The following is a 27,301-nucleotide window of genomic DNA, read 5'->3' as shown; positions in this document are numbered from 1 at the left end:
TACAAAACCACAACTCAAGATTATATCGTGTAACTCAATAGCCTGCAATACTGCTACGAATATAACAAGAATATAAGTTTCAATACAAAATGCACACAATACATACGTAAAAGTTATTAAGATATGTAGCTATAAATTATTTACTTTCATTTTAATATAGTTTCTTTTTATTTTTGTCAATTTCATTACCCGTTGTCTACATATAAAAAAGGTTCCAAGGCTTCCGTTGGTTCAAACTATCACTTCTTCTTAATTTTAGTGCAAAAAAATAATGCCCAACTATTAGAATATTAGAATACTTTCATATATATATAATTTATATTTACCATATAAATGTCTCTATGTTTCTTGTACATTTTTTCTTTTTAAAATCTTTTTTTTTTTTTTTCTCAATTAGAATATTTTATTGGAAGTACCTCAAGAATGCCTAATGTCTAGAAACTAATCAAGCTCTTAAAGTACGAAACGTAAATAATTACATTACCTCTGGAACTTATTCTATTACGATTTATAAAGCAAAATCATATTTTTTTTATTGAATAAACACAATAAGCGATTTGAAACAAAATTTTACACAATAGCATTATATTATATTTAACCGAGCCAAAGGATTTTCCCCTTAGCACATATGTAATAAATTATCTATACACATTATAAAAGTTGTTAATCAAAAAAGAAATGTCCAATAAACACAAAATAATTTTTATTATTTACATTTAATAGGAGATCAAACCTGACATCCATACTTAGGATAGTTTTGGATCACAATAAACTACTTAAAACTAATGCCTCATTTATATTCCTTAATAAAGAATAGCATATGGAAATACACCATTCTGCCATTGTTAATTTTATTTACATATTGTGTATTTTAAAAACCAAATACACTAATAAATATCTAAAATGTGCCAACTATACAAAAAATAAGATAATAAAATATAAGATCATAAAGCTTAATGTAAACACTTGATGAGCCGATCACAATATCATTTTAAATTGTAATTAATTACGCATAGTAAATTTGTGAGAGCTTCCTGAAGGTCATTTATCACTCAAGTTGATTTGTCATTATAATTGCTGTATTACCATGAGATAACAAATTAATTTAGTAATAACTCATATTCAAAACAACGGTTCCTACAAATTGATTCAAACTATCCAATCCGATAAATGATTGCGATTAATAACAATTTGCAACACTTTCTCATCTCAGCATCTTTTTTCAGCGTTGCACATATTTGACGTACAGACGAAATGCAATCATCAGTCTGGTGCTCTTAATTTTTTCCATTATATTCTTTGGTGTCCAGATAAAAGTCTTTGATAATATTACATAACGCTAGTTCTCACTTAAATCCTGTTGGGGAAAAAAAAATGCATAACAGTTAATATCAATGATAGCAATGTAATAAAACAAAATTAAGAAAATATACCTTTAAAAAAATAATAAACTAGAAGAAATAAATTTATGGTCGAGCTCCTCTTGCAGCTTCCTCTAAGGCTCTGACTTTTAGTTCCCTTTCTCTTTGTTGTCTAACAAAAATAAATATTGTTTATTAATCATTTCTATCTATTGCAAACAGAATTAATTTTTTTGTACCTAATATACTCCTCATGATGTGCAACCAACGGATGTGGGAATCTTTCTCTCTCCATTAACATATGTCTTTGTAAGTGTTCATGGGCAGCAGCCTGTAGTAAAAACGTACAATACAGAATAATTAAATATTTTTTAAGCTTTCAACACAATAATAATAAAAATACACACTTGATGGACAAGTTGCTCAGTGTAAGGTCTTGTTAGAAGTTCAGAAGGATGATGAAGACCTAATATTGCTTCTCTAGGAGGCAAAAGATTTGGTCTTGGGTATCCTCCTGCTCCACCTGTTTAATACGCTTATTTAGAAAATATGCATTTAAAGGTTTTTCCATTACATCACTGTCTTACAATGGTGAACTCAATATTATCAAAGTCTATAATAAATTCTTGTTGAATTTCATGTTCTGAAAAAATTTGCGTTCAAAAATAAAGTGAAGGAAGAAGGGATGAGGAAAAGTTGAAAATGAGGATTTAGAAGATATTTAATAAAACAGGTACCTGGAAGAGAAAATGGAGAAGCCGGTTCTTGCGCTGGGGCCGGAGCAGGCTGTGGTGTCGTTTGGGAAGGTTGCGGAGGTTGACTTGAGCCAGGGGCCTGTTGTCCCGGATGTAGGTGTAGATGAGTGTGCGCGTGAGTATGGGCATGGGTGTGAGCGTGATACTCGGGCGAGATGCCGGCCATTTGGAGTCGTACCATCGGATCTGTAGCCAGAGCGAGTCTTTCAGCCGCTTCAGCGCTGCTTGCATTTGAACTTGGGCCAGAACTAGCTGCGGCCGCTCCTGCTGCTGCATTACCTGGAATGCCTGCAATAAAAATTTCATTTTACCGCTTGAACAGCCAAAAATTGATGGAAAGAAATACAGACCTAGGCGTTCTAAGCGATCTCTATCAAGCTGAGAAATGCCAGGTGGTGGCTGACCAGCTGTAGGAGGTGGATAATTCCCATACTGATGAACCCCACCAGGAAATCTAAATAAAAATAAAAATATAATACCCCATATAATTAAATCTAAACCAATAATTAATTCAAGAGTAATTATTTTTGATCTGTTTGTGCAATATGAGAATAATTGCTTTTACATGTTCATATATTTTAATTTCACGTGAAAAAGATATATGAAAATATTAGGCATCCTTACAAGGCACGTACACACTAAGCAAATCTCGGCCAACAAATGATGACCAATACAACAGACCGAATGTTGGACATCAAAACATTAGCCACCCTCATCAAACCAAGGGGTTGGGGCCAACAGAGTCGGCCATGTGGAATCACAGTCAACAACGCCAGAAGTCCAAACCTTGACCGAGGCAAATCGTTTTGTTGGCTCTGATTACCTCCCAAACAGAATAGCAAATTATGACCAACAAAGTGGCTGGTTGTCTTTCGTGGCCGAGATTTGTTTAGTATGTATGCGCCAATAGAGAAAATAAACATATTCATTACAGTTGTCCTTCTGCAATAATTCACATTTTTTGGAACCCCACTTTTCAAAACCTTTTGTAAGGATTTTCGGGTTTTTTCGAATCGAAGCAGTTCACAAGCCAGGCGTTTAGTATCACTTTGTCAATGTTACTGTGAAGAACATCTTTCAATTGATCTTTTGGATATTTTTTTAAATTTTTTAAAAGCAAATTAAAAATTCCCCCTTAATAGGTTGTAGTTAAATACATTTCTCTTGGTGGTAAATCTTTTTCTTTCACAAAAATACTTTCACTTGAAGGTATAATCAAGGAAGTTTTGGCCTTTTGCTCCCTCGCCTTTTTTTTCTTTTTTTTAATGTTTATTTATTAATTGTAAAATAATTAGTAATATGTAATTTTTAAATAATTTAGTAAATAATAATTAACTTTAAAAGCATATTTTGTATACAAATATATATAACAATTGTTTTGCAATTGTGGTTAATTTGTAATTATCGTCTTTTTTTAACTACAAGGTTATTGAACCTCAGAAAGCCTCCATTTTTCATTTTTTTTCTTTTTTGCCTAAACAGTTCCGGCCAACGACATCCCTATTTGTAATTATCACAAATAAATTTGATACATAAGTAATAAATTTAAAGTAAATAAAATGTAAATTTTATTTTTTATTAACTTATTTACTACGTCCTCATATTTTGTAAAATTTATTAAAGGTTATTAAGTAGAAATACACTGTTAGTCAATTTTTTCATAATATACGGGTGGGCGTACATAAATCTTAAGTGGGTAAACTACCCAACCACCATTACTGGTTTGCCCAACAAGACCTCTATATATGGGTATCATTTCAAAAAGATGTGCTCAAAAATTTTAAAAATACAGTTTTTAAAGCAAAATTTTAATTAAGGGTAGATTTCATAAGTGTAAAGAAATTTTATACTTATTCCTCTTTTAAAAAAAATTAATTTAAAAAAAAATTCGGAAGCATCTTTACAAATCAATGCTGTAATGAAGGTGAACAAATATTTTAAAGTTTTAACCTTCTATGCATATCAATCCAGTGAGGTTCAAACGCCGTCAAACGTGCTGAGGCTGGATTGCCAGCTTTCATCAGTTCCTCTTTTAAGCGATCGCTCAACTCCCTTTCTCTCAGTTCCCTCAGCTCCCTCTCCCTCTTCTCCCTTTCAAAATGTTCCAGTTCCATTCTGGATTAAAATACATGTTTACATTGTATACATTTACATTTTAAACGTTGTTTTGTCTAACTGAAAAAACGTTACCTTTCTCTTGCCCCCGGGGCATAAATAGAATTGATCTGATAGTGCAGCATTGGGTCAATGCACTGTGGTGGTAGCCCGAGTGTTGCCGATCTCTGAAGAGTTACAGGAGAAAATCCACCATGTGGTCTTGCATACTCACTACAAATAAGATGATTTTTATATTAAATATTAATTACAGTTTTATTTAATCATTTCGAAAATACCTTAATTGGCGTAGAGCTGGGGTATCTGGATAACCACCACGACCTCCAAATCTGTCGTAAGGAGATGACATTGGTTCAATAGATCCTCTACTAGGAGGCTTGGAAGTTTCAGGCTTTTCTGGAGTTGAAATCTTCCTCTGGAAGTTCACAATGCATTACAACAAAAGCTAAGATAAATTAAAGCATTTCGCACTTACAGCTTGTACTTTTTCTCTTTCCTCCCTTTCTTTTTCGGCCTGCTTTCTTAGCCTTTCTTCTCGCTTCCTAGCAAGTTTTGACTCTGGAACTGGTTTGAAAGTCAAGTCTGTACGACAGCAAGAGTTGTAATCACCACGATTCCAATGCCTCAAAAATCTGTAAAGTTTGATGATCAGTTACGGTGCATATGTACATAAATTAGCAAAACGGCGTACATTGCACTTTGACTCCTGTGACACTCGGTGTCCTCTATCTTGGGTTCAGGGCTTGGCCCTCGAGGCACATGGTGTGATGGTGATGGGACATCATCATCATCTCCAGCCCCACCAGCTTCATCACTGGATAACGTTATTGGTTCTGTTTTAAGCATGTCATTATTGCTTCCCATGTATGAATGCACACCTACAAATTAAAATACAAATAATGAGTTTACTCACGGTGAAAGAACTTTGTTTTAAATTTAATACCATGTGATGGTGGCAGAGATGACTGGAGAGCCGCTGCTTGGGCATGTGCTCTTAGAGCATCGAGAGAATTGTGTGGAGCTAAAGCAAGAGAATGATGTGGATGAAGACTTCCAGGTGGAAAAAGAGGACTTGTATGTGAAGAGATCTGATGTGATTTACTGCTTGTGCTATTTGTCCCACTACTGCTGCTTCGTGGCACACTCACTCCTAAAAATAAAACATTTTATTTACTTTTTTTCTTTTGAATGCTTAAATAGATTTAAAGAATTACCTGATGTGATCATTAAGCTGGAAGGAGATAACCGTTCTCCACTGGAATTTTGATGGTGATGATGGTGGTGGCTATGTTGATGGTGATGAGAGTGGTGTCCTTGCCCATGATTTGTGGAGAGAGTTGATGACGTTGTTTGAGAAAGAGTGGCTGAAACATGGCAACTTGCTGATCCCTGAGGAGGTTGCTGTAACGACGGACTCCCAGTCCTCTTATTTGAATTGATTTTGTGTTGTACACTTGCAGAACTGCTTGATGTCGTTGAATGAGAAATCGTCATTCCCTGGGGTTGATTTGATTTTTCCTGATGATGGAGAAGTGTCGATGACGTCAATTGATGGTGGGTCTGAGTTATCTCTTGAGTAGTGTGATGATTCAATGCTTCGTCTCTTGTCTCCACTTCTCTTATTGAACGAGAAGTAACAGAATGCGTTAGCATGGTTGAGGCTTCAAGGGGTTTTCCATCTCTTGGAGGAGGAATCGGTTGTGGTATGGCATAAGGCCCATAAGGGAATGGATATGAATAATAAGGATGGGGAGTGTGATACTGATGTACAGCAGCTGCATGAGCGGCGGCTGCAGCCAGCAGTGAGTGATGCATTAAAGGATGATGAGGATGATGCATAGGTGGTACGAAAGCATGTGGATGAGATAAATGAGGGGACACTCTGCTTAAAGGAGATGGTTGCTGTGAAGGATGCATTCCGGGTTGGGGCATCGAAGTCGGAGGAGTGGCATGAGTCGGAGACGGAGCAATAAGACTTGGTACAGAAGATGTTGGCGGTTGAGGTGCAGAGAATGGAGAACTTCGTGGTGGATTGGGTGTCGGTGAAGAAGGTTCTGATGGTCTTGAAGGTGATTTAACTGGTGTTGGCGGTCTATTAGTAACAAATTCAGGCTCTTTTTTAATATTGTCAAGTGCTGGACCCAAAAATGGAGATGATGGTGGGTTTGAATCAGATCTATTAGGATCGGTCGACTGCGAAATTGAATTATTCAAGGTAGTTGGTAGTAAAGGTTGAGATATTGATGTACCTGAATAACCAGGGACTTTAACTTCCTTTAATGATTGTAGAGGATCTGTAGCAGGTGGCATTTGATCTGGAGGTATTACTTCTTGTTTGATCTTCAAATTCTGAGGTTCATTTTGCATTGAATATGGAGGAGAAGGATTAACCTTATCAACTCTATGCGAATGAAAATGGGGATGATAAAACTGAGCAAATGGATTATGCTTAGGGCGTACTGAAGGAATATTTATCATATTAGCTGAACTATCATGCTCTAGAGGAGGAGGATAAGCAGGTACTAATATTGACTGAGCCATATTAGGGGAACACTTCTCTTGTTGATCAGGTGGAGCGGGAGATTTAGGAACATGAACTTTTAATCGAATAGGTGGAGATTCTAGCGGTCTCATCGCCTCCGGCGGAGCTGGAGATTTAGGGATATGCACCTTTAATCTAATAGGAGGAGAATCTGGGGGAGCAGGAGATTTAGGAACATGCACTTTAAACCTCAAAGGTGGCGACTCTAGTGGCCTCAACGAGTCAGCCATTTCAGAATTTTGTGAAGGAGGAGTCCTAGAACTTTCATTTTCATTGTTCCTCTCGTTATTAGCTGGCAGTGATTCTTCACTTTCCCCAGGTTCTACTTTTATCGATGTCGCCAAAATAGGATTTGCATTTGGTGAGTTTGAAGTATTTGTGGTATTTGTAGAGTTTGCCGATACAAAAGGTTCAGCTCTAGTCTCAATCAAGGCCTGCGAAGAAGTAGGCGTAGCAGGAGGTTCTTCTTTCAGCACAAAATTCTCCACGGTTGTGGGATGAAAGGGCATAACAACACTTTCAGGATTTTCAAACAGAGTTTCACTCTTCACAATAAGTTTCTCTGTAATACTGATCTCTTCAAATGTTTTGGGACCAGTTTTAAGTGACTTTGGTGTAGCACAAATTGGATCAAATTCTTCTTTGATTTGTATAGCACCTTGCACAATAGGTGAAATTGATTTCTTATCTTCCTCGTCTTGCGGTACTACTGGAGGCACTGTGTAAGCTGATGAAGGTGGAGTAAATTTATCTTCTTCTTTCAAGACTTCTTCTTTTTTAACTGTAACAGAGTTATAAACAGGTTCCTCAGTTTCCACAAAGTTCGATTCAGCTGCCGGTCTGGGAGATCCAATATAAAAAGAGTCTTCCTCAGACAAAGATAAAGACAAACCATAATATTTGGACTTGGGCTCTCCTTCTGGCTTAGATTCTTCTTCTTCTAATTCAGACTGAGGTGAGGGTTGAAGAGGGCCACCACTTGCCAAGGCTGGAGATTCAACGTTATCATTTGTCTCGGGCGGTTCTTGAGATGTAGGCTCAGCTTCATCTGCCACCGATCCACTATCGGTTGTTAAACTCTCAGAAGGACTATCTGCCCCATCACGTTTTCTCTTGAAAATTGAAACTTCTTCTTCAGGTTCAGATTCAACATTCCTCTTTCGATTTTTATTTGAATTAATCTCAGTTTTACCCTGTAAAAAATACAATTTTTAAATTAAATATATTGATAAAATGCTGACGGCTTCATAAGAAAAAATCAAGTTTACCTTCTTTTTAGTTTTCTCAGTGGGCGAATTTGAACAATTGCTTGAAGCTCCAGGAGATTTCGCACCTTTTTTGTCAATCTCATCAGGCGTATTAGTGCCGCTGCTTCTCTTAGGACGAGGGCCGTTATTGCCCTTTGTTGGCTATAAACAAAAAATATAAATTGTCAAACGTAACTAAACAAATCTGAAAATATAAAAATATCTAATTACAGTTTCCTTCGCCTTATTCCGGGTACGCATTCTTCCAGGAGAACCATCTGGGCTGTCTGACTGAACTGGCCTAAATAAATAAGGAGTCTCTCGACCAGATCCACTAGAATTACTTGTGCTGTTATTATTATTGCTGTTTGTGTTGTTGTTATTGTGATTGTTCGGAAGAGTTGGGAGTTCACCATGCTTCTTAAAATGTGTTCTACAGTCAGTGCATAAAAGAACCCTGTCCTTGGGGCCTGAGGGCTGGACATCCCTTGTATCTGAAATTAACAAATTAATAAATTGTTCAATTATATTTCAATCGATATTTTTAATCAGTAAAGACTCACTGGCATAGCAATGTTGACAATGAAAACTTGAATTGTCCCTTGAATCCGAGTCATTTTCTGAATTGTCATCCTCGCTTGGTGAACTGCCTTCGCCTGTAATTTTTTAAAATTTTATAAATATCAATTCATTCACTCCTCAAAAACAAAAATAAAAAGTGTTCATTAAAAATCACCTCTTTCATTAGAGATAGGAGAAGGTCTAGAGCTTCCTCCGGTGGCTGAAATTTCGATTTTTCAAAAAAAAAAAAAAAATCAATCAAGTTCTCTTTTAAGAAGATTTGAAAGGTTCTTTAGGTTTTAAACTATGTGCTATTTGAAATTTACACAGGCAAAATTTCATTTTACATGTGTACAATTAAACATAATAAAAATAAGTGTAATCTTATTATACAAGACCTCTCAAATCCACTAATGGTCAATTTTAAATGTAATACATCACATAAACTGATAGAATATTTGATAAAAATGTATAACAAATTTTGATCGCATTTGCCACAACCAATTAAGGAAAACATTGAAAACTAAGAAAACAAGGGTATTTTATTATTACAGTTTCGTCGCTTAGAAAATAGCATCGTTTTGAAAAGTCCTTTACACTGAAAGCATAAACTAATAATAAAAATAATACCATAACTTATTTCAATTCAGTAAAAAGAAGGTCTAGAACTTCTTCCTGAAATTGTTTGTTAAAAAATGAAAACATCAAATTTATTAGTCAAGTGGGTTTGAAAGGTTTTTTTGATGTTTGATTAAATACCACTTTTTTATTTTCATTACTCATTCAATTTGTACATTTGTTACATGTTCTGACTGCATAATTGTTTAAATGTCAAAATAAAACACCTCTCAAATCCACTCAATTATTTATAATTTGATACTACAGCCCTCCCCCATCAATATTTACAAGTCACTAGAATCCTATTTATTGTGATCAACAGATATTGATGAAACTCTGTTAATTAAAACGATTGAAAAATTTAGACAAATTGTTGAGTTGTTTGTGATGTCCCCAGGGAATGCAGGGTATGAGTTTATAGTGACAAAACCCGCTAGAATACCATGCAGTCCCAATTACCTGGTGGTTCCTCCTTAATCGTGCCAGACCTCGGAGAATTCCGCGTGTTTTTATTCCGCCTCAAGGATCCTTGCCTTCGCCTCCTGTGTGGTCGATTATTGTTTGCTCCAGGTGTCTTTTTCCACAAATAGTAAAATACAACTATCCCATGAAAAAAAAAAAAAAAAAAAAAAAAAAAAAAATCTAATTAATATCACAAAAATTAACCTTTCATTCTCTTTTGAAATAATTAGGTAATGAAATAATTAATATTGTTTAAATGGTACAAAACAACTCACAGTGTCTTTGTGTGGAAGCAAATCCTTCTTAATCCGAAAGAAGTTTTTCCCAAATTGCCTCAACCCTTTAACAAACCGTTTCTGGGAAAAAATCAAACAAACAAGAACTTTAGACACAATTGCAAATGGATACAAAATATATAGAAATCTTGAAATCATATATAATTGTGCATTATTTAAAAAAAATTAACTTACAGTCTCTTCTTCACACCACTTCTTTTCTATTCCTTTAGGAACAGGGCATTTAACCAATGCTTGAAGAGCTTTACTTGGGTCATATCCTGAGTCATGCAGCTTTAAGAAAAAAAATTCAAGTTTAAAAAAAACGTAATTTTCAATCTATATTTCCTGTCGAATACTTACCACATCAAGGGCGTTTAATGTAGTATCATCCCTTGAAGCAGCCACACAGCCGTCGTCAGCAGATCCCCCATCGCACATACCTGCAAATGCGGCCATAGACCGTGCTGCCCTGAGATACATGAGGAGGTCGCCGTCCAGCGCCATAGTTGGAGCCCATCTCAGTTCCTCCCTCTCTCTGCTGAACTCAGGGTCCGGTGGCAGCTCGGTCACAACCCCGGGTCTGTACTCGGGTAGTCGAGCCTTGAAAAAATTCTCTTTAGTATCTTGGAAAACGAAAAGAGACTGAAAACTAATCACCTGGTGAGAAGGGCCCACTCTGATTTCTCCTTGGGTGGATGCCATTGTTAACTATTAACTACACACCTGAAACAAAAAGTTTGTTTATAATTCAAACAACTGTGACAATTAAAATTCACACAATGAAAATTTTAGTTCGGGGAAAGACGATTAAATTAGAAATATTTGTACAGTTAAATTAGTATAATCTTTGTTTAAACTGGAATTGTTTGATTTGGTGAACAGTTGACTGAGCTTGTTCAAATAAAATTTACATTTCTTATTTGGATTTAAGTATTAATTTCAACTTTTTCATGAAAATAAAATCGAACTACAATTCCAATATCTAATAAAACATTAAATTAAACAAAAAATTTAGTAATAATAATAAAAGTTATACATTTGCAATGTGCAACTAAAATAAACTTAATAAATAATTAAGAATTTTTTCCCCAACTTTATCTTGTAAATTAATGCAAATAATCAACAGAAGATAATAGTAAGTATTGGGTTGTCCGGAAAATAATGCAGGATTTTAAGTTTTCATTAAAAAAAATCTATATAAAATATTCTGTTTACGTTTACAGGATTACTCNGTATGGGAAATTATTTTGATTAAAGAACATTGCTTTAAAGTAACTAGTTTCTTTTTTTTTGTTTAATACCAAAATCCTGCATTATTTTCCGGACAACCCAATATTTACACATCATTAATTATTAATTATTTCTATTTCATAGAAATCAGGAGGTAAAATGTACAAAGATAGACCCTGCTTAAGATTACAATCAGAGAGTTAACAGGTGTCAACAATTATGCACAGTTACATTTTTACATTACACGACCTTCGGCTAAATACGCTGCTGCTCTACTACTTGAGCTATCGTGACTTTGATCCAAAAAGAAGGGAAAATTCAAAAGAAGGGGTTGAGATGGGAAGTTAATGTCCGAGTGGATCAAAGTAACGATAGCTCAAGAGGTAGAGCAGCGGCGTATTTAGCTGAAGGTCGTGGGTTCGAATCCCGCTTGTGACACTGACTTTTTTATCTCAACCAAAAACCTTAATTAATTGAAAAGAATTATGCACAGTATTGTTAGATCACAGTTTATAATCTGAGGTAAACTTCTAAACATCATTCAGAGCATTTCATCTCACTCTTCACAACCCAATACAAATAATTATAAAGCTTGATCATCTTCAAAATGCATATTCTGATCAGTTATGACAAATGTGTAACAACATTACACCAACTTCATTGGTTGATCCAATAATTCACCATATTTTATCCAGTTAATACAATCCGGTTTCTCTTAAAGAACCACCTAAAGCTATTTTTTATTTTTAAAACGCTAATTGTATAGCATTTGGATATCTTTAATCACACATTAACCTTATGGTCAGCTTAACAATGTAGCATCTGATAGAAAAAATTTGGTGATCTCATGACTGCGCCACCACAAAGACCATTTTTAGACTTTATCTAGATAATTCAAGATAATACAACGTTAAAAAATTTCACAAATAGAATCAGACGCTTACACTAAAAACATAGATTGCATTCCCTTTCCTTTCAAAATTCTTTTAATATTTTTTCTGAATATTATAAAAGAACTTTCATGAACATGGATGAACATTAGATGAAAATGTACTAGTAGTATAATTTGGACCCTCGGAACTAATAATTGTGGTAAACTTAGAAAATATTCAAAATCTCACAAAGTAGTTCTGTCTGCAATACTCCTATTATATAGCAATAAGCCAGAAGAATATATATATATTTAAATTGAAAGACAATTCCTTCTTTTAAAAAAATGGTCAGTTCCAGCCGTAAGAAATCCTGAAAGTAAGTCATCCAACCTAGCAGAGAAAAGAGAGATTTTGTGATATTTTCCTTCTATTTGGAAAACATTTAAAGTTGTCCTAACCCTCAAGCCACCAAAATCTCTGAACTAGTCAAAATTAGTCCCGCAAGCTCATTTAGTAAAATATTTAAGAGGATATTGTTTCCCTTGACTATCCCACTGCTCAGTTTACAATCAAATAGCAATGGAAGAATAGTTTGGATGTACATTGTAACTAACCAGTTATTGCACAGCTAGACTGGTTGAAGAAGTAATTTTGCATTTAACATAATTCACTGGTACTGATAAATATTCAAAAGGTGTTTCCATGCCCTGGTAAACAGGAATAATCTACATCCTATTATTATTTAAGCAAGGGAAAATGTTGCACCTCCTTTAATCCATATTTCCCCCAACCCTAGAAGTTCTTCAGGGTACAGTAATGGGATCTTTGTTATTTTTCACATACAGTGATCCTGCTGGTTCAAACTGATTGGGACTGAGCTCTGTTCGGATTAGCCGAATAACTTCAATACGGAAGAAGTAAGCAGTAAAACAGGTGTGTCGACCAGACCTGTTTTTTTATTCCTTACTTGTTGAGAAATAGCCTACGAGTTTTAAATTTGGTCTGTCAGACATATTTTGGCTTTTCCTCACCTTCAGTTTTAAATAAAAACTTTGGTTCATGCCCACCGTTGAAGATGAGAAGAAGCCGAAACGTGTCTGACAGAACAAAACAATGATGCTGAACCAGCCGGGTCATTTGCAGGGTGTCTCTACTTGAGGATTTTTTGAGTTATTCAAACGTGTTTTGGCATCGTGCCATCTTCAGGGAGAAATGTTTTAACCAGCTCCTCACTAAAGAAAGTGCAATGCCGAAATACATTTGAATAACTGAAGAAACCATGAGTTCACCAACTCGCAGACCAAAACCCATCATCAACTCAAAACAACAATGGTAGACAGACGAAAACGCCAACAAAAGGCCAAACTACAGTCTCATCACTAGACCTTACAATTTTAGGATGAATGTACAGTGAAAAATCAATAGTTGAGTCTGGACTGGGCAAAGATAGAGTAACTGACTGGCCATTAATACCATTTAAATTTAACTGGCAAATACTGTTAAAAAAAACTGTTAAAACTCTTCTTTGTATTGGATTCTGGATGTTTATATTTATGGATTAAGGTGCAACATCAATAATTACATGCAACAGTATAGGCTGCTCTCTTTTTATCCTAGTGTCCTTCAAAACACAGTCAATGGTGCATTCCATAACAGTTAATTCACTTTTTGTAAATGATGGTTCCGATAACCATAATTTTCAAAAATTGACATTTTTTTACAGTTTACATTCACCCCTTTACTATTCCTACAACAACTAATGTTCTATTATTTGCTTTTTTAATTAACTTTATTTATTTACTTTAATTAAACAATGCCGGGAGCCAAAGTGTTATCGGAGAGTGAAAAGTCAGCAATAAAACATTACAACTTAAAAATTTGAAAAATTGGACAATTTATAAAACTACTCAAAAGTTAAATAGAAGTAGACACCTCATGAATAACTTTGTTAGACTTAGCAACAACTATCCACAAATAGAAAACAACTACTAACTACAATTCGGCAAGTAACTACAAGGAAAATTTGTAAAACAAACATACAAAAGTTCAATGCATTTTGCAAGCAACTTAAGACAAAAAGCCCCTCTTGCAAAAAGCAACAAAGCCAACAGGAAATGATTTGCTGCTGAATATGTCTCTTGGAGATCAGACTTGATTTGGAGCAGTTATCCTACTATTTGTAAATTAAATTTTTAATAGTATCTTCTTAGTCTTGTGGATTAGGGCTTCGGCCTGAAAAACAAACTACATATTTGTAAGTTGTTAAGAATCTGTGATATGTCTATATAATATTGATTGTTGTGCTCTGTAAACACTGAAGAAGACGAAATACATATCGTCAAAAGCTCTGTGTTGGTATAAAAGCACTATTTGTTTTTCTGACCACATCCCAGTCCACGAATCCACTCTATTTAATTTTTAAGTTAAAATACAGGTGTGAACACAGTCAATGAGTTGACTGAATGTTAGAAGATGTGGATCTTACTTAATCATCCAAGTGTCTATATGATCCGGAACACACCAAAAAAATTTGATATACACAAAAACAATTATGATACATACAAAAATTATTATGAAGCCACTACATTAATAGCTTGTTGACATTGTCTAGTGTATCATAAATATGGCATAATGCAGTTTCCCAGTTTTCCCAGTTATCGAAACAGACTTGAAATGTTCATCGATGCTTCGAAACAAAGAAAAGTCACAAAAGATGTGGAAATTTATTTCAAAAGATGTAACAAGATTATTGTTTTAAAAATAGTGTTGGGAGCTAATCTACCTAGGCTTACATTTGTTAAAACAAAACCACATTGCATTTCACCCTTTCAACTGTATGATATACCTCTAAAGCAATGAGTGGAGTCAAGTATTCCAAATGAAGGATAACTTTGCTTTAAAAATTAAATAAATAATATAATAATATGTGTATTGAAGTTAAGTTAATGTCATTTGCCAGAATGTATTTAGACATCTTAGATAATGTCTAATCAAAATTAAAAGTTTTTCATTGCAAGTAAGAAAATGTACATTGTAACAAAAAACAGTTCAAAAAGTAGAGCAAAGATATGCTGTACTGTTAAAGACATACAATTATTTTTAAATCACAAGAGACAAAACTATCCTCTTAAACTCCTAAAAAGGTGTTCCTCAAGAGAGGGTTCATTCCTTTTTACAATGTACACTGAATAGAAATGATAAATGGTGGAGTGAATATGTTGTTTAATCTTTTTAAAAAGACAGTTCCCACTCACATTTTATTATTTTCAACAATCCAGATTTCAAGCTTATAGCACACCATCTGATTGTAAATTCCTTCAACCTGATGATGATGAGGTATAAGCTTGAAATCTGTATCGCTGAAAACAACAAATTGTGAGTAGGAACTATCTCTTTAAAAATATGTACACTGAAAATGTCTATTATTTGTTTGCTGAAAAATCCCATAAATCATTCAGCTCTATACCAATTCAGTAAAACACTTTTCATCCAAACGTTATTTGATAATCTTCAACAAAACTTGAAGAAAAAATGACATTCTCTCCAACAAGAAAGAGTCAAGTTGTCATTGGTCAACTTCTACACAACCGATTTATGCATTTATATTAGTTCAATTGTAATTAGGGGACACATTTTACTTGTAAAATCACTAAAAAACACAAAATTCCAATAAATATGTTTGTTCTTTTCATTTAGTTGATGCCAAATTTATTTATTTATTTTTATTTATTCATTTTTTTTAAATAGAGTCAAACATAACCAGTCAAATCCAAGCAATGTTTCTGAGGAAAATATTAAGTGTAGTTTAGTTACCTTATAAAATGCCTATTTTTTTTCTTAGAATAAAATAGTACATAAACGTCTATTTGCCACCACTGCCATATTGTAGAAAGGGCTTTTTATAATCCTGAAACAAAAACAACAAAAACTCAATAAGCATTTAAAGCAAAATGTTTGTCTTTTGTTTGTTTAATTTTGATTTAATTAACACTTGTTTATGATGAAGATGGGGCACATCTTTATGTATGACACCATTTTAACGAAGACTTAGAAGAGAAATGGCAGATGAACAGATTAACAAGGTTTTGCATAAGATTTAAAATAGTGCAATAATTAAGACGTACAGATTATACCTAGAGTTATAAAAGGATTATTATAACTTACAAATTATAAAAGGAAAAATACAAAATTATGAAAGGAAATTTAATCATATCAAATTACGTGTCGACATAGAGTTGCAGGTCAGTGTAAAGATTGAGATACTTTTTAAGAATGTTGTGAAAAAGGAATATGGCAGTTAAAATGTCCGAGAAATAAACATACCTTAATATGCCATGCAGATAGAGCTAATTTTTGACGATTGGACATTTAGTTTAAAAAATTATCAAAAACAAAGCCATTCGCAGTTTTGTGATATCTAACACGACTGGGACAAGTGCTATGCTCACACAATTGATACGCTTATCTAAATAAGTGTGACTGAGGTCACACTCATGAATCATACAAGTTCTATTAGAATAAAATTAACCCGAATGTTATTAAAGAAATACAAAAACAAAGCAAGCAAAACAATTTCTGGGTGCAATAATTTACAAATTAAAAAAAGATTTAATGTCCATTGTGGGGCGCATACAAACTAAGTAATATTCGCATTATAATATTTGGGGTTTTAATCAAAATTCAGAAAGAGTAATTAAATATACTGAGTAAAGATTAATGTCTAAGTGGTTCTTTGAACAAGCTACTTTTAAAGTATGACTTGGCCAAACAAATCACTTAACAAAACACTTGTCCAAAATTTCCTTACAGATTGTTTATTTATAATTCTCACGTTTTATAATATTTTATAGGATTTCAAAATAATTGTATTTTTGGCAATTGTATACAACGAAAAAATTGTATTTTTGGCAAAATGATTTTCCTCTGGGACAGTCTAGTGTAGTAAAACTAAAAAATTAGTTTGTAAAAATAGAAACAAAAACAAACATTAAAATAAAACGAAACCTGATACAATGGATGATAAGAAAAAGAAGATAAAAATGCAACTAAAAAAAATGTTAAAAAGAAAGCAGGCGGTAAAACTGAATATTCCATACCTACAAATTACAGTTCTTTACACAATTAATGTAAATGTGATAATAATTTTATGATCAAAAGTCTTAATACATTTTTTCTTCATTTTAATCACTTAAAAAAAAACCATTGATGTGTCTAACGACGCATAAAATAGCACAGTACACTGGATTTTAAGACATGAGCTCTTAATAGTATTTAGTATACTAAATTTTATCAAACATTCCAAGAATAAGCCAAATATTTCCTGCAATTTGAATAAGCCATCATTATTTTTAACTTATTACCTAAATCTGTACTTTTTTATTAATCCTTAATTAATATTTCCCTTAAAACTAAAGGAAGTTTGAAAGGTGTTAAGCAAGTGTAACAATTAACCCTAGAACAAAAAATTAATAACATTTTCTTCCACAAATGAAATCTTAAAAATAGAAGCAAAATACCTGCTGTACATTCATTAGAAAGTTGATTGGTAGAATATACCAGGCTTCTTCGCGGTTTATTTTTAGATCTGTGCAACATTTCAGAAATTATTTATGGACTGCTATTGTACAATGAGCAATCCCACTTAATCACTTTCTATCATTTCCGCGTGATACTTGCTATACATTTGTATACATTGTTAAATCGTACACAGCTTTAAACTAATTAGACATTAAATAACATTAAAATTATAAAATTAACAATAAAAAAGATTATATTCAACTTGAGTGAGGATTTTCACATCAGAAAAACTAAGATAACAAATGTTTAATGAGTGCATATACATACACATGTGAATAGAACTTGACTTCTCACATTGGGCTTTAGTAGACCAGGGTCAGAACTTAACCATCCCACCGCCCAAGTTAGGCTCCAAGAGCTGTCATCTGCTAGGTCACTTTACCCCCCCCCCCAATGCATATAGTTTTTAAATCCAAACCCCCTCATAATCAATACACATATGTAAAATAGCCTTTTTTTCTTTAGAAATAAAAACAGGGGATGCAAAGACTCACTGACACTCACAAGCAGAATATCAGGTGGCATTCCTACACTCTCTATATGGAGCCAAAGAATGAGACCCTTCTATTATGTGGGATTGTAAAGCAACCATTCTCTAGATGCCGGACACATGCACAGACTTTGGTCCAAAATTAAGAGTCCTTATGTCTACCTTGCATGGCCTATTCTTAGTCGGGTGATAAATCCTCTTTTTCAATACAGAGCTCTAAGGAACCTATACACCGAGCTCTTGATATACAGAGAGTTTCTCTGCTGATGCTTCTACCCTTTTGATTATGTTTTTAATATCCTTTTTATCGTCATAGGGCTGCATCGTGATGGTTAGACACAGAGGTTGGAACATCCCAGACGGAGCCACCCCATCTGCCTTTTCCCTACCCTCCAGGCCTATGTGTCCCAGATCACCAACATTTTACCAGTTTAGTCTATCTCAATTAGTAATAACTAATTAAATAATTTTTATTTACAAGGAATTAAATAATATTACTTTCTTTTAAATAAGAAATGTGTTTTTCTGAAAATTCTCATTATATTTTTAATGAAATACAAATAGTGGCTCAAAGAAAGATAAATGAATGTCAACTACCCAAAAAGTTCATTATCAATTTGTTTTTCATTTTTTCTCATCACCTTGTTTCTACTAGATTTATTTAATTATTAATTTTTTTGTATGTATCTCTCAAAGGTTGATGAATGTTGTATTATCAAAAACTAACACGTGTTTTTATAAGTTAATAATAAGATATTACAAAACATTGTAGTTAGGCCTGAGAAGTGAACCTTTTGGTAAAAAAAAAAAAAATGTATAAAATGACGATTGAAATTGAAGATAATAATTGAAATTGAGTAAAATAAAACAGACCAAACACTGAATATGGCAAAACACAAACACAATTAGCAAGAATAGGCAGATAGATTGAAGATGACTGAGCAGTAATATTTGCATCAAAACAATTGAAGATAATTAAATAGTGTGAATATTGACAGCATAAAATTATTTTTATTTGCCTTTATATTTCTTAATAAGGTAAATTGTTTTCCAGGTTGAATAGTTTCAACATCATTGCACATTATCTGAAGAGAACTTTCATAATTTCAAAAAACACTGATTATCTTCATGTATTCTTTTAAAAACCTCCAAACAATGGTATATTACAAATTATTGTTTTTTAACTAATTTGATTCTATTATCATATTTATTAATGTAAATATATCCTATACCATTTTTATAAAGTGATTGAAGAAAGATTTATGTATTTACCATTATACTTTTTTTTAATGAATTGTGAAATAAATCATGATATAAGTTCACATAATTTATAAAATTGTGACATCATCAGTAAAATCATCCTGGTTAGCCTATCCTCTGGTCTGGTTGATCTGATGGACCAGGATGATGACAATAGATCTTATTGGTGGTAAATTATAAAATTTCAATATTTAATTAAATATTAAAAGATACAAAAGCATAATTTTCTATTCTGCGATGCTGTTAATCAAGAACCAATCTTTCAGCAATATGACAGATTATGTTATCTCTAATAGGAGAACTGCAACAGAAAAATTGCACTTCATAGAAAAAGATTAAACAATGATTAAAACACCCGATTCCTGCTAAAGATAAAAAAATATTTTAGATAACTTACAATAAAATATAGAAATATATTTTATATACTGTACATACTGTAATTAAATATTTAATTGTATCTATTTATCCGTGAGATGAATAAGAAGAGGAATAGCAAAGAATTAAAGGATAATTAAGAAAATGTGCATAATGCAAATAAGTTTGTCTAATGGTGTTACCCAAACTGAAATATGCTAAACAATCTATTAAAGACTACTCAAAACTATTTTTTATAAAACGTCTGCATTAAAAAATAAATAATTGTCCAATTAAATTGCAACATGATCTCTTTAACTAAGCATTGAAGCATGGAAAGAAGATTTATAAATAAATTAATTGTATAAAATGCACAAATAAATTCAGTAAAATATATTAAATTGTCACACATAAAAAAATTAATCTTGCAAGTTATTACTTTTTAAAAATGGTAGATTATATTTTATTGATGAATTTATGTTTAGTACTTATGAAACCATGAAAAAAGGTGGAACCCCTCAATTATGTATAAATTCAATTTTTACATTTTACACACATCAAAATCTCATCATTTGTACATTTCGACAAATAGACAATTTCTCACCTGTCCACAAATATGCCTAGTAACTATGTGAGGATCATACTTAAACTTGATGTTCTTGCTTAAAAGAACCTTAAATTTGTGGATAAAAGTTTAATTATGCAAAGATCCTTTTAATCTATCTTAAATAAAGCCAATTCATCAGCATATAATTTAGAAGTAAACTACAGGAACAGGTTCTGTCAAAATTAAAACTAATTAATTGATATGTAACAAATTGTTCCTATCTGATCCAGAATATCTTAAAGAAAACAAAGAAAATATTTTGTTCCTATGAAAAACTAATCTTTAATCAATAGACATAGAAAAGGCCCTAACATAAAATTTAACTCTTAGCAAAATATTTGCTCTTTATATAAATGCAAAAATTATTTACAGTTAAATTTATCTATTCATAAGGAAGTTGTACAACAGGGCTTTCAAGTTTTAAATGAACAAGGCTGTTTGTTAATGGCTTAAAAATGTAACTGACACACAATCAATATTATCTGATTCTCTGTCTGTAATCTGTTTAAAATGAAAACCTAGAGCACATTTTTTTTTTAATCTGCAAAGTAATCTTTATTTAATGAAAAAATTAACCCTTAATATTTTTAATTATCTCTTCAACAATCCTCCATTAGTTATCTTACAACCTATTTGATCCGTTTTAAAGGATTTGAGGTAAATAAAACTCAGATAAAATTTCCCATTTGTGAAGATGATATTCAGACAGAGTATTTACTCCGTACTGAATTGAATTGTTAAAATTGTTTTACTCAGTTTTGGCTATATCTTATATTTATCTTTAAAATATCCAGTAATCAACAAAAAATAAACATTATAATGGTTGCAAATATTTACTAAAGAAAGAAGGGGGTGGCTACTTTTTTGCCTCTCAATGTACATAGATTCTTGTGTAAATAACAATCCAGATAAATCTGAGTTTTCACTTTTTTCAAACCAGAAACCAGAACCATCATTTGAAAAAAGCGAATTAACACAGTCACCCCATCTTTATTATTTCGCTAACTTGATTTTTTGTTAAAATTAGAAGCAGAAAATTAGGCAATTGATTTTTTATTTTGTTTATGACTAAAAATGAGAAATTTTTATTTTGAATTAATTAAATTTTTCGTAAGAATATAAATATATACAATTTTTGTGTCATGTAACTTTACGTTAAGTTGTGCACCTTTCATTATATATTATGCTTGTTAATTTTCATTTAAGAAGATTTTACCATGCTTCTACTGTTAATAGAATATTTATTACATTGTTTGTAAATAATATCATGTTAAATTTAATTTAGTAATGTTTAAGTAATATATGTATATTGCCCTTGGCTACCTCCCCTAATAGCTACTGCTTAAATACAGTTCTATGTCTAGTCTATTTATCTATCTATCTGTATCACAATAGCCACTAAAACATTGAAGCAGTATTGACTTCTGGGCATCAACAATGACTGAAGAATAACAGAAATAAGAAAATGAAAAAGAAAGAGTGCATCAGAATAATTATTAATTAATGAGTTAATTAATAATTATTCTGATGCACACTTTCTTTTTTTTATTATATATATTTTGTTTGCTCATAATGTGATTTTCCTAATATACATTTTCTTTTTGTCCTTATAATGTGGTCTTTTTTGTTTGTTTGTATGTNTATATATATAGGGAAAAAGGAGAAAAATAGAGAGTGTAATAGAAAAGAAGAGCGAAAAATTGGAAAAATAAAGTTATAGAAAAAAAATAAAGAAGTAGATCAATGGATAAGAAAATTGAATGAAGAAAGAAGAAAAATACTCTTATATTAAGTTGAATGTAAGAGTGGGTGAATGTCTAGTAGTAAAGTATCAAAAAACGAATAACCAATAAAAAATACCACAGAAGAGTAATTAGAGAAATCCAAATAAATAGTGGCTAAAGAAAAGAATGTAAATATAAAAAGCAAATAAGGAAAAAAGTTGTGAGTGTGATGGATGTAGATATAAAAAAAATGAGTAATGAAGACGTAATTCTTTTGTGAAGTACAGACATCCAAAAAAATGTAAGGAGAGAAGGCAAATATAAAAATAAGAAGAAAAATGTGGCCAGAAGAAGAGTATAATTTTTTTAAGTAAAGAGAGAGAGAGGTAGGTATATAAATGTATAAACCAGCAGAATAAGGAAAGGAGAAATACTTTTTATTGGGATGTAAAATATGTTATATGGAGATGGGAAACAAATTCAACAGAGTCGCTGGAAAGAAAAAACGAGAATAAATATTCAAGGCTGTGGATAAGCAATAAACTTAAGAGAGAGAAAGAGAAGATAGATGTAGTAACAGAATACAATAGAACAAGGAAAGGAAAAGTACACAATATTTGGATATAGAGAGAATGTAATAACTAGAAACAAGTTAACAAAGTAACTAGAAAAATAAGAATATACATTAACAAAATGAGTGACTATATGTAGAAATAGAAAGCAAAGTGTGAGAAATAGATGCATAAAAATACAGAGAGAGAGAATGCAAACAAATATTCAACTAAGTATGACTACAAATGAAAAGAAAAAATATAAAAAAAGTGGATAAGTAAAAAAAGGTAAGAGAAAGAGAATAGAAGTAGAAATAGAAAATAATAGAGTGAGAATAACGGTATCTAAAAAAAAAAGAATGAGAGAAAGGCCAACAAATATTTAACACAAAGAGGCTACAAAAAGAGACCAAATAATAAAAACAAGGATTTGTAAAAAAAAGTTAAGAGACAGAGAGTAAATGTGGAAAACAAAACAACAGAATGAGGAAAGGAGAAAATTTTTTATTATGATGTGAGAGAGATGGATATGTTTACAAAAAAAAAAGGAAGAAAGAAAAGGCAAACTAATATTTAGCAAAGAGTGCCTAGAAAAACAGAGAACAAATATAAAAACGTGGATATGCAAGTAAGTTAAAACAGAGATAAGGTAGATGTAGAAATTGAAAACAAAAGTGTGGGAAATATGTCATTTTATGTTGAGAAAAGATTTTAAAAAAGTAGATAAGTAAAAAAAGGTAAAAGAAGGAGAATAGAAGTAGAAAAAGAAAATTAAAAAGTTAATATGTGGACATCTAAAAAATAGGAAGAGAGTAAAAGCCAACAAACATTTAACAAAAAGTGGAGAAAAAAAAGTTAACTGTATGTAAAAAAGTTAACTGAGCAAATTGTGGAAATGGGAAAACAAAAGGATAAATAAAAAAAAAGGAAAGGAGAAATACTTTTTATTGTGGTGTGAGATGCAAAATATGGTTACAAAAAAATAGTAAGAGAGAAAAAGCAAACAAATATTTAACGAAGAGTGCCTAGAAGAGAAGAGAATAAACATAAAAACGTGGATATGTAAAAAAGTTAACCGAGAGAGAAGCTAGATGTAGAAATTGAAAACAAAAGTGTGAGAAATATGTATACATAAAAATTAGAAACAGAGAGAATGCAAACAAATATTTAACTAAAAGTGTACAAATGAAAAGAAAAAATATTTAAAAAAGTGGATGAGTAACAGGTAAGAGAAGGATAACAGAAGGAGAAAAAGAAAACACAACGATTAAAATGTGGACTCTAAAAAAATAGGAGAGTAAAAGCCAACAAATTTTTAACAAAAAGTGGCTACAAAAAGAGATCAAACATAAAAACGTGGATATAAAAAAAAATTAAGAGAGAGAGACAGAAAGGAGAAATACTTTCTATTGTGGTGTGGTAGAGATGTGAAATATGGATACAAAAAAATAGTAAGAGAATAAAGCAAACAAATATTTAACAAAGAGTGCCTAGAAGAAACGATAACAAATAAAAATAAAAACGTGGATATGTAAAAATGTTGTCACAGAAAGTATTTGTGTTAATAGGAAAACTGTATAATAAAGAAAGGAGAAATAATTTTTATTGTGGTGTAAAAGAGAGGTGATATATGGATGCGAAAAAAAATATTAAGAGAGAAAAACAAACAAATATTGAACAAAGAATACCAAGAAAAGGAGAGAACAAATATAAAAACGTGGATATGTAAAAAAAAAAGTGCACAAGAGACAGAGATTAATTGTGGAAATGGGTAAAGAACAGAATAAGGAAATGAGAAATGCTTTTAATTGGTGATAGATATAGATTTTTTTAAATATCAAGAAAAGAATAGTTGAATAAATAGTTAAGTTGCTAGTGTGGAAATAGGAGTAAAAACCATCAAAAGATGAGTGATAAATAATAGTTGAAAAAAAGACGTGTTGAAGGAAAAAAACGGAAAAACCATGGAATGATTACGAGAGGAAAAAATGATAAATAAAAAAAACTAATTGCGAGTCAAGACGAGAAACAAAAAAAAACGAAGTAGAGGGAGAACGATTGAAGTGGTAATCTTATTATTGTCGATTTTTTTTAATGCTAAAGGATTTATAGTTCATCGATTAAAAAATAAAATTTATGAAAATATATCAATATTTAAGATTCGATTTAAAATCAAAGGGGGAAAAAAGCCTAAATTTTTGTTAATTTCTAATTAAGTGGTTTTTTTAAACAAATGTAATAAAATTGACCATATGGATATATTAATTTAATCACATTTATAGAAAAACCTTTTATGGTAAAACTGTCCACACGCCTGCTAATTTACATAGGCTATTTTCTGTTAATCATGATAAGACAGTTGGGCCCCATCGAAGGACAATATATTACGGATATACATTGGGAAATATTACGATTCTTTTTTTTTCTTTGTGATGTGTTTGAGAGCCTGTGAAATGAGGGTAATTAAAATCCTTTGTTAACATATTTATCACACCCAAGCATAATTTATGTGATCCATATTAACAAGCGTATTAGCCGTTTGTTGTAGGGTTAAAAAGATTTCTGTTTTGAATTATGTTAAATGGTAAATAAATAAAGGGAGGGTTTGGTGGGGTCTGGGTAATACGGGATATATTTTGTTTTAAAAAAATATATAGAATAAGCCGAAGTGGAGTTGAAATGGTAAAACAAGCGTTTGGAATCGATACAAATAAAATAAACAAGGCCGCAATCGGAAAGATAACCAAAGTGGATCTCGTGAATTGTCTCAGGACTGATTTCCTCTCGGAAGGGCGAAGGGGTCTTCAACTTCAATACGGGCCGAAGACTGGAAAGGCCGCATTTCAGGTAGTCGAAAACTAACTTGAAACCCGACTAAATAGAAATGTTTAAAAAAAAAGATACCTTGTGAGATTTTGAATTGAATCGGTCCCGGTTGGAAATCCATCGGGTTTGCCAGAATCGCTCCTTGGAAAGGCAGAGGCTAATCCATAAACGAGGCAGGAAAGACGCGTTTTCGCCCGATTTAACTAGGCTAGTCTTGTCTCTCTACAAAAGTCGAACCGTTTCGTATAAAAATATTGCGAATTGGCTACGCACCCAAGCGGTGCGGACTTGATTTGACCCGTAATAAAAACTATTCCATTTTAGGGGAAACGCGTTCTCGCAGTCATTGTTTTTGATTGTGTATTTTTCTGGTAGTTGTCCCGTTCACCACAGAGCGCATCGGGATTATCGAAATCCTGGCTCATCCCTTCGACACCCTAGCCGGGCCGACCCGAACGACATTTTCCACTTAAGATTCTTTAAAAATAAATAAATAAAACTTTCCCAGGCTTGAAATAAAAGTTTTTCCGATACACCGAGTCTGGGCTGTTTCTGGAACCGGCCACTTTTTGTGGTACGGTGTCGGAACTGACCCCACACCCAAGCCAAACCTATTATTCCATTTTACTTTTTTAACATATTATTCTTTATTACATTATCTTTCATTATGTTTTAATGTGAAATAAATCAATGGGAAATGTTTGAATTCGTAGACGGGTTAGAATCTCACTTTGACAACTACCGCTGTGGACGGTACATCAACTATTCTAGAGGGGATAATTTAAATCATGCCTAATGCAAATTATTTGCGTCCCTATATTTAACGATACACTTATTTATAATAATGGGTGAATTTTTTAAGAATACAAAACATTGGCATTTTGGAAGGCAGCATTAAATCAGAATAAGCCAGAAGCCGTATTTTTGACCAAGGACCACCTATATCGATGTATTTTTTATTGCCTTTGGTTGAACTTTTTATGTAAGTTTTAAATGCAATCTATAAAAGCTTAAAAAAATTAAACAATAAAAGTTAAATCGCGACAATACGCCTAACTATTTGGGTGAATATTCTAGAAAGACACCTCTAAGCATCTGCACCTTAAGTCCGAATAACCCGAAAATCGTATTTTTGAGCAAGGTACACATATAACGGTCTTTTTTTATTGAACTTTTTCCGTAAGTCTTAAATTCATTGTATAAAAGCTTAAAAATTAAACAATAAAAGTTAAATCTCGACAATGCGCCTAACTACTTGGGTGACGTTTCTAGAAAGACCCTGCTAAGTATCTGCACCTCGGAAGGCAGTATTTAAGTCCGAATAACCCGAAAATCGTATTTTTGAGCAAGGAACACATATAACGATGTCTTAAACTTTATTGAACTTTTTCCGTAAGTCTTAAATTCATTGTATAAAAGCTTAAATTAAACAATAAAAGTTGAAGCGTGACAATGTGATTAACTACATGAGCGAGTTTTTGAAAAAACAACACCGCTAAGCATCTGCATCTTGGAAGGAGGTATGTAAGTCGGAGTAGGCCGAAAACCTTATTTTTGATCAACGAACACCTATAACGATGTATTCTTTTATTATCTTTTATTGAACTTTTTCCGTTAAACAATAAAAGTTGAATCTTAACAATGCGATTAACTACATAAGCGAGTTTTTGAAAAAACAACACCGCTAAGCATCTGCATCTTGAAAGGAAGTATATAAGTCAGACTAAGCCGAAAACCATATTTTTGAGCAAGGATATAACGATACATTTGCATTGTCATTTATTGAACTTATTAAATTGTAAGTTTAAATTACATGTGCGATTAACTATATGAGCGAGTTGGGGGTGAGGGGGAATCACCAATAAGCATCT

General features: G+C 32.3%; 1 protein-coding gene across 1 annotated transcript; it reads right to left on the bottom strand.

The window, feature by feature from the left end:
* Positions 1–353: 353 nt before the first annotated feature.
* Positions 354–25,972, bottom strand: LOC106670102 (arginine-glutamic acid dipeptide repeats protein). The gene is made up of 24 exons (XM_014400119.2): positions 25,509–25,972; positions 15,855–15,948; positions 10,597–10,662; positions 10,300–10,539; positions 10,132–10,230; positions 9,930–10,017; positions 9,659–9,799; positions 8,757–8,801; positions 8,584–8,676; positions 8,252–8,514; positions 8,042–8,182; positions 5,446–7,966; positions 5,175–5,381; positions 4,923–5,109; positions 4,707–4,863; positions 4,510–4,646; positions 4,307–4,444; positions 4,067–4,231; positions 2,467–2,570; positions 2,099–2,404; positions 1,769–1,884; positions 1,601–1,692; positions 1,434–1,533; positions 354–1,357 (listed from the first exon to the last, which is right to left on the bottom strand). Exons 3-23 carry the CDS (start codon positions 10,639–10,641, stop codon positions 1,467–1,469), a joined length of 5,352 nt encoding a protein of 1,783 aa, XP_014255605.1. The 5' UTR covers positions 10,642–10,662; positions 15,855–15,948; positions 25,509–25,972; the 3' UTR covers positions 354–1,357; positions 1,434–1,466.
* Positions 25,973–27,301: the final 1,329 nt, after the last annotated feature.

Source organism: Cimex lectularius, unplaced genomic scaffold (genome assembly GCF_000648675.2).
Source record: "Cimex lectularius strain Harlan isolate CLEC.00 unplaced genomic scaffold, Clec_2.1 scaffold40, whole genome shotgun sequence".
NCBI lineage: Eukaryota > Metazoa > Arthropoda > Insecta > Hemiptera > Cimicidae > Cimex > Cimex lectularius.
This window is presented reverse-complemented; position numbering and strand designations above follow the sequence as displayed.